The sequence below is a fragment of the Urocitellus parryii genome, chromosome 8 (assembly GCF_045843805.1).
Source record: "Urocitellus parryii isolate mUroPar1 chromosome 8, mUroPar1.hap1, whole genome shotgun sequence".
Taxonomy (NCBI): domain Eukaryota; kingdom Metazoa; phylum Chordata; class Mammalia; order Rodentia; family Sciuridae; genus Urocitellus; species Urocitellus parryii.
The window spans coordinates 115521956-115543625 of NC_135538.1; the positions used below are offsets into that span (position 1 = coordinate 115521956).

A 21670-nucleotide genomic window follows, 5' to 3' on the forward strand; every position below is an offset into this window, starting at 1 on the left:
CTGTCCCAAGCATCTGAGAAAGGCTGTCACACCACCTGCAACTGTCCATTCCAACCTTCCTGCAGCAAACCTTCCTCAAAGAGGCTGAGGAACTTCTCTTACTAAGGTCAGAGGATTAAGGAGCCACAGCCAAGAAGAAGGAAGACAGTGAAGGGCTCTGCTGAACTTCAGCAAAAAAGATAAGCTATGGTTCGTTCCCGGCCTCTTACTTCCTATCAACCTCTGCCAAAACATTTTCTCAAATGAAATGTGTTTCTGAACTAAAGTCCAAGGAAGGAAAGAGGGGAGGAAGGAAGGAGTTTCTGCTGAGAAAAAAGGAAATGCATATTTTCGGCATTGCCTGGGAAAGCACCTAAACCAGATGACCAGAGGCATTCAGCCGTGGGGAACTCATTTCCTCCTTATGTGGATTTTCTACATATTAGAACTCTCCAACCTTCACATGACTCATACATACCACAAACTGCTGTCAAGACCCCTGCCTCATCCCCACTGCCACCACATCAGAAACCATTTTGGCCACACTATGCCCTCATAAATATGTACAATCCTTTTATATCAGTAACGAAAAATAGCTCTTTCTTTCTGTTTATATATATATATGTGTGTTTTATGGAAATGCAACCCAGGGCCTTGCACATGGTAGGCAAGTATTCCACCACTGAGTCCAGTGAAAAATATTTCTTGGTCAAAAAACGGTGGGGAGGGGCAAGCACAATGAAGTATGCCTGTAACCCCAGCTACATGGAAGCCTAAAGCAGGAGAATTGCAAGTTCAAGGTCAGCCTGGGCAACTTACCAACACCCTAACTCAAAATAAAACTAAAATGGGCTACAGCTGTAGCCCAGTGCTTGCCTAGCTTATGTGAGGCCCTGGGTTCAATTCCCAGTACCACAAAAAATAACAATTTTTTTGGAAACATTAGTAAACTTTCAGAGGATCTACAGATTTTGAAATTTTTAAATTAATCATAGCTTAGGAGAGCTCACCCTGTAGGACATATTCTAAATTAAAGCCAGTCTTTTATTTGGTATCATTCCTGCTCCAAAATATGTTCTCACTGGGCGAAGTGGTACATGTCTGTAATCCTAGCAGCTCAGGAGGCTGAGGCAGAAGGGTTGCAAGTTCAAAGCCAGCCTCAGCAACTTCAAGGCACTAAGCAATTCAGTGAGACCCCGTCTCTAAATAAAATACAAAACAGGGCTGGGGATGTGGCTCAGTGGTTGAGTGCCCGAGTTCAATCCCCAGTACTCCCAAAACATCAAAAAACAAAATATGTTCTCTTCCCCTTTTCTTTTTTTTTTTTTAATATTTTTCAGTTGTAGATGGACACAATACCTTTATTTATTTTTACATGGTGCTGAGGATTGAACCCAGTACCTCACACATGGTAGGCAAGTGCTCTGCCACTGAGTCACAACCCCAGCCCCCTCTTCCCCTTTTCTTAGCTGAAATCTTATGTCTTAAAGAATTGCAAATTCCAATTAGAAAGTGAAGAATCAGGGGTTGGGATGTAGCTCAGTGGCAGAGCACAAGGCCCTGACATGAGCCCTAGGACCTGGAAAAAAAAAAAAGGCAGGGGGGAGGAGTGGGGGGAAACAGCTCATGCACACCTGAGGGCAGGTGTGCACACATGGTAGCAGAATGCTGAGAGACGAATCAGAACAGCTGGCATGAGAAGAGGGACCTCCAGCGGAGGAAAAGGAACAAAAAGGAGTAACACACTGTAGATGTTTCAAGATTTCAAAAGAAATTTCAGGGCTGAGGATGTAGCTCAGTGGTAGAGCATGTGCTTAATAAGCATGAGGTGAGGCCCTGAATTGAATCCCCAGAAAAAAGAAAAAAGGCAGGAAGGGAGGAAGAGGAGAGAAGGAAAGAACTTTCACACTAAGTGGTTTTCAACCCTAACAGACTCAATTCCCTCAATTCCTTTTTCTTTTCTTTCTTTTTTTTTTTTTTTAATTTTAATTGTGGGAATTAAACCCAGGGTTGCTTTACCTCTGAGCTACATCCCCAGTCCTTTTTATTTTTTGTTTTGAGACAGAGTCTTGCTAAATTGCTGAAGGTCTTGGTGGCCTTGAACTTACTGTTTCAGCCTCCAGAGTCACTGAGATTGAGATTCATGTAGTACTGCATCTGGCAATTTTTTTTTCTTGAACAATTATTCCACAGTGCCTCTTTTACCATACAAAATGAGTTTTATATATAACCTACTTACACACAATTTCAAAAAAAATCAAATTTAAAAAAAAAAGAAAAGGATTTTCCTTTTATTCTTTTTAATTGTAGATGGACACAATAACTTTATTCATTTATTATTATGTGGTGCTGAGGATCGAACCCAGGTTCTCACACATGCAGGCAAGTGCTCTACCACTGAGCTACAACCCCAGCCCCGGGAAAATTATTTTCTAAGAAAATCAATTGTATTTCAATATGTGAATGTTCCAACATCATCGCACTAGAAGACAGAGTGGTCAGATGCTTACACTCAAATGTGGTATCACCAGGACTTAAAGAGCTACAAATACAGACCTATACAAGTTTATTTTATTTTATTTTTTATTTTTAGTTATAGATGGACACAATACCTTCATTTTATTTATTTATATGGTGCTGAGGATTGAACCGAGTGCCCCACACACACGAGGCAAGCACTCTATCACTAAGCCACAACCCCAGCCCTACAAGCTTATTTTATTAGTGAATTCAATATCACAAGTGGCACTACCAGGAGTTACAGCATTTTCCAAAATAGGAAAGTTAAAAACAACCTTCCTTCATGAAGGTCCATTCCCTTTAGTGAAGTCTTGGGACATTTACTAAAGTTTAAAGCTGTGCAATATTTTGTTTTCATGTAAAACAAGCTGAAATTCTACGCTCATAAAATCTAAGCAGGTAATTCACCTTATGTAAACATGTAACAACATTCAAAAGTCAAAAGGGACAAAAGACAATGACTCTTTTTTTTAAGATTTATTTTTTAGTAGTAGTTGGACACAATACCTTTATTTTATTTATTTATGTTTATGGGGTGCTAAGGATCAAACCCAGGGCTGTGCACCTGTGAAGCGAGTGCTCTACCGCTGAGCAACAACCCCAGCTCCTATGTGAGATTATTCTGCATACTGCAACACATCAGTATCCCTGCCCACCACCCTCTACTTCTACCTCCACCTCCACCTCCACCCCACCCCACCGCCACCCCCAGCTGCAGCAAAAAGTTCATCACACCTCTCAAAACAACCAAAAACAGTTCCTGCTGAAATACAATGATCTTAAGGAGCTTATCACAAGGAATCAGGAAATAATTCACTCTTTTTTCTTGTCCTCCTTCACCTTCTCCTACTCCTACAATGAGTTCCCTAACAACCTACCTTGTAAACATATATAAATAATTCATTGTGACTTTTGTGGGCTAACATTGGAAATCAACATCATAACACTATTTCTACTGGACCACACACAACAAATTTCAAATTTAGAAATAAATTTGAGGAACACAGCATTTCCATTAAGTCAAACTTAAACACACTGATATCTCACCATCAATGTCCTCTTCAATTTTTTTTTAATTTATGGGTTGCCAGCCAAGTTACATGTAACCAATGTTCTATTATAAAAACTGAGCATACAAGTAAAAAGATCACTGATGCAGCCAGCCGTAGTGGTGCACTCTTATAATCCCAATGATTCCAGAAACTAAGGCAGGGGGATCACAAGTTCAAAACTACTTTCAGCAATTTAGTCAGACCCTATCTCCAAAATAAAGTAAAAAGGGCTAGGGACGTAGCTCCATGGGTTTAATCCCCAGTACCACAAAAAAAGAAAAAAAAATTACTGATGTAGGCAAATAAAACAAATCAATCTAATATATCTTGTCCCCATTTTTGTAACAAATCAGTACAAACTACATACCCTGAACCTAAATTGCTAACATATACTCTTTACATTTTGATTCTTCCATTTATTACAGATATTGACAAATAATGGAAAATGCTCTTTAGTATATGCTGGCACCAGTAGCAAGTACTTGCGCTCAATACACAGAGATAGAAGGCCCCTTAATATACTGGCTGAACTGATTCCCTTGCCCATCTGCCCCCACTTGTCAGGCCTAAGGTTCTCTGAGTTCCAACCATGTTCTTTCAACCCACATATCTTCTCTTGCACCCACGTCACCTACTCAAAGCATCCTCAGACTCCCTGGTTTTGAAGCAGTCAAGAGACAGTCCCTGCTTCTGTGGAGGTCACACACCAGTAAGTAGAGAGATTTGCCGTATGATTAAAGGAATCTTTATTTTCAGTGATTAATGCCATACTCACAGGTTATTATTCAACCAGGTTCTATACTAGGTAAGGATAACTAAATCACCTCTAATATTTTTTTCACTCTAAAAATATGGTATATGGTTAGACTCTCTCAAAGTAAATCCTCTAACAGCCCAACCTGGTGTATACATTTAGCTGTTTCACCTATGCTGGGATCTAAGTTTCCTCCTTGTAGTATGTCTTGATATGAAAAGAAATGATGAAGAGGAACAACCTCTGGCTCCTTCCCTCTTTATCCACCAATGTAAAAGCATTCATCTCCATCTCTCCAGATTAAAATGCTAAGAAACACAATTTGTAAACATTTAAAGAATCAGACATTTGGATAAGTTAGGCACAACCTTCAAGATGATAAAAGGGTTATCTCCAAAAATTAAAATTATCTGTCTTGAGCAGCTCTAACAAGTAAAGATAAGGCCACTGTTAATTAAAAAACTTTTCAGGACCAACCACTTTTATACATGATTTCTAATTTTCAAAACAATATATGTATTATTCTCCCCATTTCATAGATAAGAAAACTGAAACTTCAAGAAATTTAAAAAAAAATTCTGAACACACAGAAGCAGCAGAGTCAAAATTCATAGCCTCCTTTTGAAATCCAAATCCTGAATCTTTTGCTACGTTGACATTCTTCTCAGTTTTTTAAGGAAGGTAATTTCCCTTATCATGATCATACATTAAGCTGCTGTATGTCAAATACCCACCACAGTACCACTTTGAAAATGTATTGCTTTTATTTATTTTTGTTTGGTGGCATTAGAAATTGAAACTAGGGCCTCAAACCTGCTAAGCACTCTACCATTGAGCTACACTACCAGCCCCTAAAATTTTATTGCCTTTAAATGTTAATACAAAACAATCATTTTACATAAAAGGGAATCACCCATAGGAAAGTTTAGAGATTGTAGTAGAAAAACTATGTAATTCAAATTTTCATTTCTATAATAAAGATGAAATGCAGCCATGCAAGGTGGCACAAGCCTGTAATCTCATCTACTTGGGAGGCTGAGGCAGGAGGATCTCAAGTTGAAGGCCAGCCTTGGCAAGTTAATGAAATCTAGTCTCAAAGATGGGGGATGTAGCTCCCCATCTTTCCCTGAGTTCAATGTGATGCCCTGGGTTCAATCCCCAGTACTGAAAAACAAAATAGCAACAAAAAAGATGAAATACTGTAACAATGGGGTGCTAAGATTATAGAGCATAATACAACTACTTAATATCCAGAGTATTAAATAGGGTAGTGTGAAGACCAAACTTTTTTAACAAAAACCCATATGTTTGGAGAACAGCACCTCTATTCTCTTGATACTGTTATTTTGACAGAGGGCTAAGCATCAACATGCATTCTAAGTAAGAAATGTCATAGAGGCTGGTGATGTGGCTCAAGCGGTAGCGCGCTTGCCTGGCATTCGAGCGGCCCGGGTTCGATCCTCAGCACCACATACAAAGATGTTGTGTCCGCCAAAAACTAAAAAATAAATATTAAAAAAAAAAAAAGAAATGTCATAGACTAATGTTTTAAAAAATCCTAATTATTTTCATTGTATTATTTTATTTAAATATTATTTCAAAAAGAGATCATATTTTCAAGATTCTGATATTGGCCTATGATTAAAATTTCAAAACATCAGAATTTGGGCTGGGGATGTGGCTCAAGCGGTAGCGCGCTTGCATGTGGCTTGGGTTTGATCTTCAGTACCACATACAAAAACAAAGATGTTGTGTCCGCCAATAACTAAAAAATAAATATTAAAATTCTAAAAAAAAAAAAACAAAAAAAAAAAACATCAGAATCAAGAAACTGAACAGGGGGCTGGGGATGTGGCTCAAGTGGTAGCATGCTCGTCTGGCATGCGAGCGGCCCGGGTTCGATCCTCAGCACCACATACAAACAAAGATGTTGTGTCCGCCAAGAATAAAAAAAAAAAAAAAAAAAAAAAAAAAAAGAAAGAAACTGAACAGGGGCTAGAGATGTAGTTTAGTGGTAGAATGTGTGCTTAGCTTGGGCGAAGCCCTGGGTTCAATTCCCAGCATCATTAAAAAAAAAAAAAAAAAAAAAACTGAACAAAAACAACCAAAAAGAAGTGATCATCTGGCTTACCGGGGTGTGTGTGTGTGTGTGTGTGTGTGTGTGTGTGTGTGTGTAAAACTCATCTTTCAGCATGGCTAACATAAAAAGATGAAAACTACCAGGTAGTAGCAAAGAAATAGAACAAATAAAACTCTCATACATTTCTAATAGAAGTACAAATTGGTATAATCACTTTGGAAAACTGGCAATATCTAGTAAAGCTCAACATATGTATACTTTACAATCCAGAAATTCTATGCTTATGTATACTCCAATATATATGTGTTCCTTTGTTCACTAAAGAATCTGCACTAGAATGTACCTAGTAGCCCAATACTAATGGCACCAAACTGAGAAACTATCACCAGGTCCATCAACAGTAAAATGAATAAATAAATTGAGATATAGTCACACAAAGGAATACTACATAATAATGAGAATAGAGTCTAAAACTTGATGTGAAATATAGAAGAATATCACAAATTTGACACTAAAGTAACAAGGCATAAAAGCACATCTTTTTTTTTTTTTTTTTTTTGGTGCTGGGGATTGAACCCAAAAGCACATGTATCTTAAAAACAGTATACATATTATAGAACTTCATTAATATAAAACACAAAAGAGACAAACATATGCTGTTAAAAAACAGGACAGTGGTTACACTTTGATGGAGGTAATGACTAGGAGGCATGGTAGAGTAAGTGCTGAAAGTAGTCTGTTTCTTCAGGTGAGTGCTGGGACATGGGTATGTTTAGTTTGAAACACTCAACAATGAGGAGCATGTAGCAGCAGAATGCCTAAAGAGCAAAGCTCTTAAATTGGAGTGCCTACATTTGAATCTCGGTTCCATCACTTATTAGTTATGACTCTGGAGAAGTTATCTAACCTTTCTGTGCCTCATTTCTTTTTTTCAATATATTTATTTTAATTAGGTATATATGACAGCAGAATGCATTTTGATTCATCGTTCACAACTGCAGCACAACTTTTCACTTCTCTAGTTGTACACAATGTAGGATCTGTGTCTTATTTCTTCATTTATAAAATGAGCCTAATATCTACCTCATGGGGTTATTATGAGGATTAAATCATCATAAGACTTGTAAGGTGCTTATTAACACAGATGGCTATTATTTAAATATTTGCCAAGTAAATAAAGTGCTTTATTCTAAAGCAACACAAGGAAATGAGGGAAACAGAGACATATATGATTTGTTACTAAAAATACATAATTATTTGAGAAATGATGGTGAAAATACCTTAAGTCTAGGGTAAAGGAACATGACCTTGAAGTTGAGACTGAATAAAGAGACCTTGGAGGGGCTGGGATTGTGACTCAGTGGCAGAGTGCTCGCCTAGCATGCAGGAGGCACTGAGTTCGATCCTCAGCACCACATAAAAATAAAATAAAGATACTGTGTCCACCTAAAACTAAAAAAACAAATTTTATGTAGTCAGCCTCTGTGAGTCTGTAGCCCCTCACTGTCCACTGCAGGCTGGTCTCGATGCTCTCTTAACATCTTTCCAGCTCTTCAGTATCATGAGTAATAACGAGTGGAGGCAGGGACTGAGATGGCTAGGCTCACAGTCAGGTTCTTATATTCTCCAAAAGGAATTCTGAAATCTCCTATGATCTGAATTTCATGTAAAACTTTTTTTGAAAATATCTACCACATCTATCAGTCATTTCTAAGTCACTCAGTCTCACATTTTCTGCAGTAATTTAGAATAAATAATTAAGACTTTGAGCCAGGAATAGTGGTACACACCTATAATCCCAGCTACTCAGGAGGCTGAGGCAGGAGGATTGTAAGTTTGAGGCCAGCCTGGACAACTAATCTCAAAATAAAATTTAAAAAGGGCTGGAGATGTAGCTCAGTGGTAGAGAGCTTGTCAAGCAATGCAAAAGCCTAGATTCAATCCCCAGTACTGAGAACAGACAAAATAAAAACTCTTGATGGGTTTCCCAAAGCCAGTTAGCTTTCTGCATCCATGCTGGGATAGTGTCCCTAACCTGTCTAGCCATCTTATATAGCTACTTTCTATTAAACACATATTTACATGCCAGATAATGTAATAAATACTTTTCCTCCAAAAAAAATTTGTTAGCTATGTGTTATTCTTTCTTATTATTCTTATCTTTTGCTAATTAAAAAAAAAGATTCAGAAAGGTTGCCTGCTTATTTTTTTTTTAATTTTATTTATTTTTTAGTTCTCGGTGGACACGACATCCTTGTTTGTATGTGGTGCTGAGGATCGAACCCGGGCCGCACGCATGCCAGGCGAGCGCGCTACCACTTGAGCCACATCCCCAGCCCATTGCCTGCTTATTAGTGGCAGAGCTGGAAGGGAATTCTGGTTTGTCCAAGTTCAAAGCTCACGCTCTTTCCATTAGCCTTATTTCTCTGACTTACTTTACAACCAGTCATATGCCTTCTTACTTGTATAATGAAAGGTTATTAGCCAAGGTAATCTAAAACAAGAAAATCTAATTTGATGAAAAATCAATTTTCGCTATTTTTTAAATGAATGATTACTTTGTGTTTCTAAGTAAAGCATTTTTCATGGGTCTATTTAAAGAAATACTATGCATTAAAGCTATACATACTGAACAGCAGCCATCCAAACTATAGGTTAAAACCTTAAAAGACATTAATATTTGGGGCTGGGGTTGTGGCTCAGCAGTACAGTGCTCGCCTAGCACGTGCAAGGCCCTAGGTTAGAGCCTCAGCACCACATATAAATAAATAAATAAAGGTATTGTGTCCAACTACAACTAAAAACAAAATATTTTTTAAAAAAGAAAAATATCTTCAATATTTTTCCCAAAAAATACTGTTTAACAAAATATTCTATCACTAATGAGAATGCACCAGACCCAATGGTGTGTGCCTGTAATCTCAGAGATTTGGCGGGGCTGAGACAGGAGGATGGCAAGTTTGAGGCCAATATGGATACCTTAGGAAGACCTTGTCTCAAAATAAAAAATGAAAACAGGGGGCTGGGGATGGAGCTCAGTGGTAGAGTACCCCTGGGTTCAAACCTCAAAACAAAAAATAAAATAAAAGCGCATTCCACCAATAAAAAAAAAAAGAAGAAGAAAAAAAAAAGCGCATTCCAACAAAACACTTTCTTATGTGAAACTTAATGCCTAAAATTCAATATGAGAATCACTGGGATATCCTTTCTGCTGCAAGACATTCTCCTTCAGGTCAAATGGCACTGACATCATCAATAAATAATTATCAAGCACCTACTATCTATTTAACACAAGAACTCTGTAAACCTTCCCTTCTATCTCCCCATCAGGTTTGGCAAGCCTCAGAGCCATAGGCAGGTCAGCCTGTGTGTTAGAAATAAAAGACATTCAAATGCCACCCATAATTAGGCAAGTTTTCCAAGCTAAACAAACTCAAAGTCCCCAGGAGTTTGGCCTCTCCAACCAGACTCATATTCTTATACCTTTTCCTAGAGCCCAAAAATCGACAGCTATAACCTCTCTACCTCCTCAGTCCCTGGCCCAATACCAAAAGAATAGAACCATTTCTCAATGTCTGTCATACAATTCCAATTTCATCTAAAACAAAAAGACATGTTCTCCAAAGGTGCACCAAATGTGTCAGCACATATGATTAAACTTTCTTTAAGGGACTGGGGTGTAGCTCTGTGGTAGAGCACTTGCCTAGCACATGTGAGGCATTGGGTTCAATCCTCAGCACCACATAAAAACAAATAAAATACATGTCAAAGTCCTTAAAATTGTATATTCAAAGAGAGTACAAAAAATATGCATGCACCTCCAGAATTTTAGGAAATTGGGTTCCATCCCCACTACCTTACCTTCCTGTGCAACTTAGGCAAGTCACTTATCCTCTTAATGCTTTAGTTTCCTCAGCCACAAAATTAGAGGCGGAACCAGATCAGGGATTATTCACCCATTTCAAGATGTCTTGAGGGATTCAGGCATATGATTTAGGGGTTCCTAACTCCCCCCTCCCCAAAACATACATTAAAAAAATTACCTGTCTATATATATGGGTTTTTATAGAGAGAAGGCCTATGTATGCCTGTAGCAAATTGTCATACAAGGGCTGGGGTTGTAGCTCAGTAGTAGTGTGCTTGTGAGGCACTGGATTAGATTCTCAGTACCACATATTAATTAATTAATTAATTAAAGGTCCATTGACAACTAAAACAAAAATTGTCACACAAGCTGTGACCCCCCCCCAAAAAAAATTCATGTTCTACTGAGCACTTATGCTAAATTCTTACATATATTAACTCATGTGATTCTTGCAGTAATCTTTCCAAGTAGATACTATTATTAGCCCCATTTCAGAGATGAAGAAAGTAAATCAGAAAAAGCCCAAAATCTAAGAGGATCACTTGAGCCCAGTTCCAGGCAAACCTGGACAATACCACATGACCTGGTCTCAAAAAGAAAAGAGGGGTCTGGGGATGTAACTCAGGGGTAGAATGTCTGCTTAACATGCTCAAGGCCCTGGATTCAAACCACAACACAAAAAACAAAACAAACAGAGCTAGGGATACAGCTTAGTTGGTAGAGTAAGTGCCTTGTATGCACAAGGCCTTGGTTTCAATCCCCAACATCACACACACACACACACACACACACACACACACACACACACAAAGAAAAAAACAAACAAAAAAGAAGCCAGGCATAATGGCACACACTTGTGATCCCAGCATCTAAGGAGGCTGTGAAATAAGGATCTCAAGTTTAGGCCAGCCTTGGAAACTTAGCAAGACCTTGTCTCAAAATTTTTAAATAATAATAAAGAGCTGGGGATGTAGCTGAGTGGCAGAGAATCCCTGAATTCAATCCCCCCTACACACCTACCTACACACACACACACACACACACACACCAAAAAAAAAGAAGAAAAATCCTACACTCATAAACACAAAGTTATGAGAGGAGAAATGACCTCTCTATGCCCTAACATCCTATGTCCATTCATAAATTAATAAAGTTTTCATCTGGCTGATTCTCTGTCCCATCCTACAATCTTTAGTCTTACTTTCAAATCATTACACCAAACACCCAAGGTAACACTATCTGAAAAGGAATATATTGGGTTATTCTGAGAAAGGGTACAAAGGCACTTTCCAGCTCCAGAATCCAATCTGCTTTTTGTTTTGTTTTGTAAGGTGGAGATTAAATGAAAAATGTATCTAAATGCAATTGATAATTATTTTTTTTAAGATTTTTTTTTAGAGAGAGAGAATTTTAATATTTAGTTATCGGCGGACACAACATCTTTGTTTGTATGTGGTGCTGAGGATCGAACCCGGGCCGCTCGCATGCCAGGCGAGCGCGCTACCGCTTGAGCCACATCCCCAGCCCAACAATTGATAATTATTAAGTGTAAGATCAAAGTAACACCAAATAAGCCACAAGGTTAGCCACAAAATGAGTAAAGCAGTGGCAGGAATAGTGTCCCACACACCACTTACAAAATGCAATAACAAGACCTATATCTCAGTACAAAGCCTGGGTATCCTATGTCAACTGGTATCTCCCTGCAACCCCTACCTCCTGAAAACCAATGCCTGCTATGGAGCCAAACTACGTTAAAAGCTAGCTGCCAATTTTTGTGTGACAACCTACGATCTTAACACAGCTATCGTTGAAATTTTTCTTGCCCAAATTACTGAGCGATATAATAGAGCTTAAAAAAAAAAAAAAAAAGGCTGCAAAGCAGAAGTGAACCTTGCAGGTACTTTTCACAGGCTGTCAAAAAAAAAAAAAAAAAAACCCACATCTTCTTAAAGGGAAGGTTGTTGAAACTTTATCCCCAACTCTCATGACCTTTCTTCAATTAGTCTGTGTAATGAGGATAAGGAAAAGAGGGAGAAAGGAGCTCAAAGGAACGGTCCTGGTGCAGGGCTTACAGGGGTGATGCAACAGGGTCAAATAGAAGGGGAGGCGCTGAGAGCTTCTGGGAAAGAGAAAACCAGTGTCGGCCTTGGAAATCTGAGGGACACCTGGGTTATTCAGGACTGGGTGACAAGGCTTAGAAGGGTCAGGGGGATAAAGGGTCTAAGAGAGGGAGGCAGTGGCGTTGCCTGTGCGGCAGGTCAAAAGGTGGGCAGAGGCCCCGCGGGTCCAAAGGCAGGGGACGGAGCAACCCCAGTGGGGACCGGCAGGAAAGGGGGGGCTCCTTGGGGGCTCGGGGGACCATCAGGGGGTGTGGGAGCTGAGGGCGGGCGCAGCAGGCTAACAGAGGGCGGAAAAGGAGTCCCGGGGTCTGTTGGAGTGGGAGGAGGGGAGGGGACTCCGGCGCCCGGTCCCCGCGGGCCCAGGGCCAGGGAAGAACCGAGTGGTGACAACGGTCGGCGCCAGCGGGCGCGGGGGGGGGGGGGAGGCTGTCCGGGCTCGAGTTGAAGCGGGGGCACCACCGAGCCCCGGCTCGGAGTAGGAGGTTAAGGAGCCAGAGGGTGGAGGGGGTCAGGAAGGGCCCCGGGACGGCCGCTGGCGCTCTCACCGGGACAGGTGTTTCAGGATCTGCTTCTTAATGATCCCGGCCATGCCGGAGCCGCGGCCCGCGAGGAAGGCAGGCGGGCAGCTGTAGCCTCCTCAGTCGTGGGGAAGAGGCGGCCTCCTCACATCGCCGCGGCGCGGGCACCGGATGCCGCAGCCACAGCAGCCGCCATGGCGCTCTCTCGCCCCTGCCCGGGCGCCCGGAGCTCCGCCACGATCCCACCCACCCGCGCGGCGCCGTAGCCGCCAGCCCAGAGCGACGCGGAGATCGCGCGCCGCCGTCCCGCGCCTGGCCGCCGAGGCGCGCGGTGAGAGGCGGGCGCGCGAGCGCGACGAGGGGCGGGGCGGGCGCGCGCCCGCCGCATCTCTCACTCCTCACGTCTGCTTTGCTGCGGGCGGGATCTGAACCGCTTCGTCGGTGAACCGCCCGCGGTTCGCACCTGGCAGTCACCTGGAAGCGTGGGTAAGGGCACTCGTTAGCTAAACGCGCAACTCGGGGATGACTGGGTCCACTTCATGTCCATTTCCCTCACCCATTCACTCATTCGTTGAGCACCAGCCCCACTCCAGGAATCAGGCAGTGAGAAGTGGCGTCAAAGGCCTCTCGGGCTGGTAAGAGGGGGACGCGACCGGCCGCTGCGGTCTGCGGCGAAGGCTGTGTGCCTAGGAGCTGAGAAGCGGCGTCTCCTTGTCCTCTGCACGGATCTCGGCCTGCAGCCGGTTAACCAATGGATGAATGTTTATTCTACACCTAAGAAGTGCGCTGCAGAGACCCGCTGGATGGGGGCCGAGGAAAAGAGACGGTAAATTGTCACCAAGGACTTTAATCTTCAATTTACAAACAAGGAAACTGAATCCCAGGGAAATAGGTCAAAGAGCTACCCGAAGGTCACCCACTATGTGAGCCTCAGGACTAGATCTCAAATGTTCCGACTCCAACCCACTACTATTTTCCACTCTGTTTTGTCCATACAGAGAAAAGTGTGATCCATATGCCAGGGACACATGTAGACCCAATGGTAAAAATAAGCAGATAGTGGCTCTCTGGACTAAAATATTCAAGCAAAAAACTTGAAAGAAACAAACTCATTAGACAGCCGTATAGGCCGTCAGCTAATTTTAAGTTCATTCATTTTGGGGACTATATTAACCAAAAGTTAAGGACATTCAACTACAAGTCTCCCTTCTTCCCTTATCCCTCAGCCCTTCTAATCTCTTCCTGAATTCTAGAGATAGTTTAAGCATGGTCAACAATATGTCACAGTTTTTAAATAAATAATCAACAGACTTCATGCATAACTATCTCTTATATCATCCTTGGCCTGGGTGCTCCAATAGGACTTCCTACTCCATTATTTGTCCCTCTGCCCACCTCTCACCAGACTACATACCAGGACCAATTGGGCCTATGGAAGTTTCTTGTTAGGATTATTAACCATTATTGGTTCTTCCCAATTCAGCTTTCAGCTGTGGGGGACTCAGGGCAATTTCTTGCATTTTAGGCTTCTTTTCCTGGATCACCCCAGCAGAGATTGGATAGCTGACATCTGCTACATAAAACAAAACCTACTTATGTTCAAAGCATCCTCATTGAATGAGTTATCATGCCTGGTGAATGAGGTATTTTTGCTGAATGCAGAACTCATGCTCCTCAAAAAATATGACCCTCTAGGGATCACAGAATAGGAGAGTTGATACTCTCACCAATAGCATTAATGTGTCTATCTTTCCTTGCAATGCTAACAATCCAAGACATATGAAGACAAAAGGGATCTGGAAACAATCCATACTATTTGGGGGGAGGGGGAGAAACAGTGCTGGGGATGGTATCCAGGGCCTTATGTACAATAGGCAAGTGCTGTACCATGGCTAAGCTATGCATCTGCCCCGTACTTTTTTTTAATTAAACATGTTATTTTGAGATTATCGTAGATTAACATTCAGTTGTAAGAAAATAATACAAAGATATCCCTGTACCAGTACCCCTGATGCTAATCATTTACAAAACTACAGTACAGGTCCAGTATGGTGGTACACACCTGTAATCCCAGCTATTCCAGAGGCTGAGCAAAAAGGAACATAAATTCAAATCTAGCCTCAGCAACTTAGTGAGACTCTGTCTCAAAAAAAAAAAAAAATGAAAGGAGGCTGGGGTTGTGGTTCAGTGGTAGAGTGCTTGTCTAGCATGCGTGATCCCCAGCACCACATAAAAATAAGCAAATAAATAAAGGTATTGTGTCGATCTACAACTAAAAAATATAAAAAAAAAAAAAGCTGAAAGGTAGCTCAGTGGTAAAGCATTCCAGGGTTAAACCCCAGTACACACACATACATAAAAACTATAGTACAATATCACAACCAAGATATTAATATCAATAATCAATATATTTACAAAGAAAAGCAGTATACAGAACATTTCCATGATTGAGGATCCTTCATGTTGCCCTTTTATAACCATCCCAATCTTCCTCTCTGTATTGTGTGTATGTATATGTGTGTGTGTGTGTGTGTGTGTGTGTGTGTGTGTGTGTGTATGAGCCAGGTATGAGGGCACACACCTGTAGTCCCAGCTACTCAGGAGGCTAAGGCAGGAGAATCACTAAAACCAAGGAGTTCAAGACCAGCCTGGCAACACAGCAAGATCCTGTCCAAAAAGTTATATAAATGGACTGGCGCAATGGTGCACACCTGTAATCCCAGCAGTTGGGAAGGCTGAAGCAGGAAGATCACAAGTTAAAAGCCAGCCTCAGCAACCTAGTAACACCCTGTCTCAAAATAAAATATAAAAAGGCTGGGGATGTGTCTCAGTGGTTAAGCGCTCCTGGGTTCAATCTCTGTTGCTCCTCTCCCCCCCCAAAAAAAGTTATATAAATGGAATTATAAACCATGCACAGTGGCACACACCTGTAATGTTCTATGTGGTGCTGGGGATCGAACCCAGGGCCTCACACATGCTAGGCAAGTGCTCTACCTCCGAGCCACAATCCCAGCCCTCATATGGGTCATATTCCATGGAATTGAACCCAGGGCCTCACACATGCTAAGCAAACTTTCTACCACTGAGCTACAATCCCCAGCTATTCCATGGTATTTATTGAATGTACTAGTTTAACCATTCATTCACCTGTTGGAGAATGTCTGGGTTGTTTCCATTGTGTAATTTGTGTGTAATTTGTATTTGTGTGAGCCTACACATTCATTTTGCTGGGATAAATGCCCTGGAGTACAATAGATGGATTGTATGGTAGCTGAGTGTTTTATTTAAAAATTGCCAAACTATTATCAGTGACTATCATTTCACATTCCCACTAGCAATATAATCCAGTTTCTTAGTATCCATGTAAGAATTTGGCATTCCCATTATATTTATTGTGGCCATTTTGATAGGTGTACATGGCACCTGGTGAGAGTTCTTTATATATTTTAGATATATGTCTTTGTGAGATATGCCATTTGCAAACATTTTCTCAGTCTGTAGCTTGTCTTTTCTTTCTTTTCACAGGACTTTTTCATAGTAATAGTTTTTACTTTTGATGAAATCTGATTTAGTACTTTTTACTTCTATGAATCATGCTTTTGGGCTGGGGTTGTGGCTCAGTGGTAGAGCGCTCACCTAGCGTGTGTGAGGCCCTGGGTTTGATCCTCAGTACCATATATAAATAAATTAATAAAGATATTGTGTCCAATTACAACTAAAAAATAAACATTTTTTAAATGAATCATCTTTTAAGTGTAAGAATTATTTGACAAGGAGAAAAAAAGTTCTGTGCCTAGTCCTAAATCCAAAAAATTTTCTAAGTTTTTCTTCCTAAAACAGTTTTATATTTTACATTTAATCCACAGACTCCATTTCAATTTAACACTTAATATGTTGAATTTTCTGTTTGTTTCGGGGGGCAGGGTTGTTTCTGCCAATGGATTTCCAATTACTCCAGCACTATTTATTAAAAGACTTATTTTTCCTTCGTTTAATAATTCTACATGTTTTTTGTGTGTTTTTGTTTTGGTTTTTGGTAATGGGGATTGAACTCAGGGACACCTGACCACTGAGCCACATCCTCAGCCCTATTTTGTATTTTATTTACAGACAAAAATCTCACTGTAGGGGTTGGGGATGTGGCTCAAATGGTAGCATGCTCACCTAGCATGCAAGAGGCACTGTATTCGATTCTCAGCACCACATAAAAATAAAATATAGATATTGTGTCCACCTAAAAAAGTAATAAATAAATATTAAAAAAATAAAAAGATCTCACTTCAGTGCTTACTGTCTCGCTTTTTGCTGAGGCTGGCTTGAACTCAGGATCCTCCTGTTTGAGCCTCCCCAACCGCTGAGATTACAGGCATTCGCCACCATACCAGGCTGTTTGTTTTGGGTACTGGGGATTGAACTCAGGAGTGCCTAACTTTGGTACTGGAGATTGAACCCAGGAGTGCTTAATTACTGAACCACATCCCCAGCCCTTTTTATTTATTTTGCTGCCAGGTCTCATTAAGTTGCTGAGGCTGGCTTTCAACTTGGGATCCTCTTGCCTCAAACTTCCTGAGTTGCCAAGATTATAGGTGTACACCAACGCACCTGACTAATTACTCTGCATGTTTGGGGGGAAAAATCAGTTAAACGGGAGAAGCAGTATGGCATTATGGTTTACATCATGGACACTCTAGCTAGACTCTGTGGGTTTTAATTCCACCCCTACCACTTACTACACATATGACCTAGGGCAAGCTACTTAAAAATGGGGAAAACAATACAGCTTACCCATATGATGTTCTACAGATGAAGTTAGATGATAAATGATTCAGGTCATGTGTTAATCACTTGATATTATGTAGTATTTTTAAATTGGGCATATATGCATGAATCTCTATTTAATCCCATTGCTCTATAACCTTCTGCCACTACCACAGTCTTGATCAGTGTAGCTATGTAAATAGCTTGAAATGAGGAAGATGGAATTCTATTTCACACTTGGTTTAGCTATCCTAGTTCCTTTACCTTCCCATTTAAATTTTAAAATAATCCTGTCTATTTGCAAAAATCTTGCTGGAATTTTGATAGAGATTTTAATAAAAAGTGTTTAGCAATTTAGGGAGAATGGATGTCTTTATAATGTTGAGTTTTCTAATCCACTTATTTCAATATTCTGTCATTTCTTCATCAGCATTATGTACTTTTGACATGTACGCATCTTGAACCAGCTTTGGTTACATTTATACATAAAACTTTTATTTTGAGCAGTAGTACATGGAACAGTATATTTTATGTATGTATCCACATTGCTAGTATATAAAAACAGTTATTTTTGGCTGAGAACAGTGGCACAAGCCTATAATCCTAGTAACTCAGGAGGCTGAGGCAGGAGGCTGATGTACAAGTTCAAGAATGGCTTCATCAACTTAGTAAAACCCTGACTCCAAATAAAACATGAAGAAGGCTGGGAATGTAGCTCAGTGAGTGGTAAAGTATCCCTGGGTTCAATCCCTACTACCAAGATAATAATAAAACTATATACATATATGTATATATACATATATTTATATGCTTATTTTCCATTCTGCATTCTTGCTGAATTCACTTAATAGTCTATGTTTTTGTAGATTCCTTGAGACTTTTTTTACTTTTTTTATTATGTCATCTTCAAATAGGGACAATTTCCCTTCCTTCTTTCGGATCTATATAACATTTATTTTATTTTCTGGCCACATTGCCCTGGCTAGAACATAAAGTACTTTGTTGAGTAAGTGTTCAGTGTGGACATTCTTGCCTTGTTTCCCAAATTAGGAGGAAAATATTCACTAGATCTTTTACCAATAAATAGATCAGGCTTTTTGTGGATGCTATTTATCAAAATGAAGAAGTTCTCTATTTTTCTGAGTTTTTTTTTTTTTTTTAAATCAGGAGTAAGTGTTGGGATGCTGGGGTTGTGGCTCAGTGGTAGAGCGCTCGCTCGCCTAGCATGTGTGAGGCACTGGGTTTGATCCTCAGCACCACATACAAATAAAATAAAGGTATTGTAGGGGCTGGGGATGTGGCTCAAGCGGTAGCGCGCTCGCCTGGCGTCCGTGCAGCCCAGGTTCGATCCTCAGCACCACATACCAACAAAGATGTTGTGTCCGCCGAAAAACTAAAAAATAAATATTAAAAAATTCTCTCTCTCTCTCTCTTTAAAATAAAACAAAATAAAGGTATTGTGTTCACCTACAATTAAAAAATATATATTAAAAAAAAAGTAAGTGTTGAGGGTCTGGAGTTGTGGCTCGGTGGTAGAGCGCTCGCCTATCACATGCGAGGTGCTGGATTTGATCCTCAGAACCACATAAAAAACAAATAAATTTAAAAAAGGTATTGTGTCCAACTACAACTAAAAATATATATATTAAAAAAAGTATTAGGCTAGGGCTGTAAAGCTGTAGCTTAGCAGCAGAACACTTGCCTAGCACATGTGAGGCCCTGGGTTCAATCCTCAGCACCACATAGAAATAAATAAAGGTATTATGTCCAACTGCAACTAAAAAATAAATATTAAAAAAAAAACTCACTGCAGCTTTTTCTTTTACAGTTGTCCATGGACCTTTATTTATTTATATACAGTAATATGCTAGACAAGTGCTCTATCACTGAGCCACAACCCCAACCCCTATTTGGACATTCCTTTAAGACAATTTGGCAGCAAATTCTCTTTTCCTTCATGGGAGAACATCTTTCTCTTTGATTTCTGAAGCATAGTTTTTACTGAATATAGGAATCTGCACTTTTCTTTCAGTTATCAAAAACTGCTTAGCTACTTGCTTCTGGCCTGCATGGTTTCTTTTTCCTTTTGGTACCAGGGATTGAACTCAGGGACACTTGACCACTGAGCCACATCCCCAGTCTTATTTTGTATTTTATTTAGAGACAGGGTCTCACTGAGTTGCTTACCACCTTGTTTTTACTGAGGCTGGCTTTGAACTTGCAATCCTCCTGCCCTGGCCTCCCAAGCCACTGGGATTATAGGCTGTGTGCGACTGCACCTGGCCCTCCCTGGTTTCTCATGATACATTTGCCATCCTTGGAACTCTAATAGTTGTCATTTTTCTCTCCAGTTGCTTTCTACTTTTTTTTGACTATAGTTTTCAGAAGTTTGACTACAATTTGTCTTGGTGTGGATTTCTTTTGAATTCATCAAGATAAAAGTTGGACTGGGGTTGTGGTTCAGTAGTAGAGTGCTTGCCTAGCACACGTGAGGCCCTGGGTTCGATCCTCAGCACCACATAAAAATGAAGTAAAGATATTGTGTTCACCTACAACTAAAAAAATAAAATAAATATTAAAAAAAAGATTAGAGTTCACTGAGCTTCTTAAGTAGGTTTGTCTCTTGCAATTTGGGGAAGTTTTCAACAAGTATTTTTTCTAGTACCTTTTTGGCCATCTTTTTCGCCTCTCCTAGACTCTGACATGATTATCAGGATCTTTTGTTATTGTCCTAGAGATCCCTGAACCTTCATTCATTTATTTTAAAGTCTATTTTCTGTTGTTCAGATTGGATAGTTTCTATTGTTCTATCTTCAAATTCACCAATTCCTTCTTCAGTCCCTTTCAATCTTCTGTTGAGACTATCCACTGAATATTTAATTCTGGTTCCAAAATTTCCATTTGATTCTTCTAGCTTATTTCTTCATTGAGAATTTCCATTGATTTGCTGATACTATTTCTTCATTTATTTCAAGTATGTCTATCATTGCTCACTGAAGCATGTACTTTTTTGTTGTTTGCTATCCGGGTATTAACAAAGTTGCCCAGCCTGGTCTCATACTTGCAATCCTGCCTCAATTGCTCTAAAATCTTTGTTAAATAATTCTAATATCTCTGTCATTTTGTGTTGACATCTATTGGTTGCTTTTGAAAATTAAGGTTTTCCTGACTCTTGGCATAACAAGTGACTTTAAATTGAAGGTTGGGCATTATGTATTGTTTTGAACCTGTATCTTATTTAAACCTTTCATTTTGCAGGCTCTTTCTCTTATTGGTCCAGCAGGAAGAAGTATCCTTTTGTTACCATTAAAGATGAAGGTAGAAATCCAGATCACTTGGTCTCCTTAGACGCAGAATGCTTCATTACTATTCCTCACAGGCCTCCACTGACAGGGATGGGTGCAACCTGGGTAACGGTAAAAGTCCTGAGTGTATCCTCTAACATTACCTCAACTGGGAGGTGGTAACACCTTGTTACTGCTGGATAGCAATAACAATCCCAGCTCCTATGAGACCTTCTCCGACATCAACCCAGCAGAGCTGGGGCATCATAACACAGCCTCAGGAAGGTGGAATTTAAGCTTTCCACTTAGCCTTTGCTGGCCCAAGTGGGGTGGGGCCGTGACTGGAGTAGAGTGGTTAATGCCTTGTTAAACTGCATCTTTCCTAGTCGTTTGGCTTCTAAGACCAGACTTTTCTTTGGGTGTTTTTCATCTGTGCCCAGTGTTCCTTGGATGCCAATTTCATTTCTAGGTCTAGAATATATGAGGCAAACCCCCAACCAGGCATTCACCATGTTGTTCCTTTCACTGTATTGTTCCTTAGGTCCCAAGTTCCTCAACAGGTCTGCCTTCCTCTTTTTGCCTTTCAGTTTCTTATGGTTGTTTTATTTTGCATACTTACATGTATATACACATACATATATAAACATAGCATAAATATGCATATATATACATACACACACATATTTGAAGCACTTTGAAAATATTCAGAGTTTCAGTTATATTTACTAGTAGGAATA

At 40.2% G+C, this 21670-nt stretch overlaps 1 protein-coding gene across 1 annotated transcript in view; it reads right to left on the reverse strand.

The window, feature by feature from the left end:
• Positions 1–13178, reverse strand: part of Bltp3a (bridge-like lipid transfer protein family member 3A) — a 72959-nt gene extending 59781 nt beyond the window's left edge. The window contains exon 1 of the mRNA XM_026383684.2: positions 12919–13178. Within this exon, the coding sequence (XP_026239469.2) occupies positions 12919–12962 (44 nt within the window). The 5' untranslated portion in view covers positions 12963–13178. The remainder of the gene's footprint in view (positions 1–12918) is intronic.
• Between the last annotated feature and the right edge of the window lie 8492 nt (positions 13179–21670).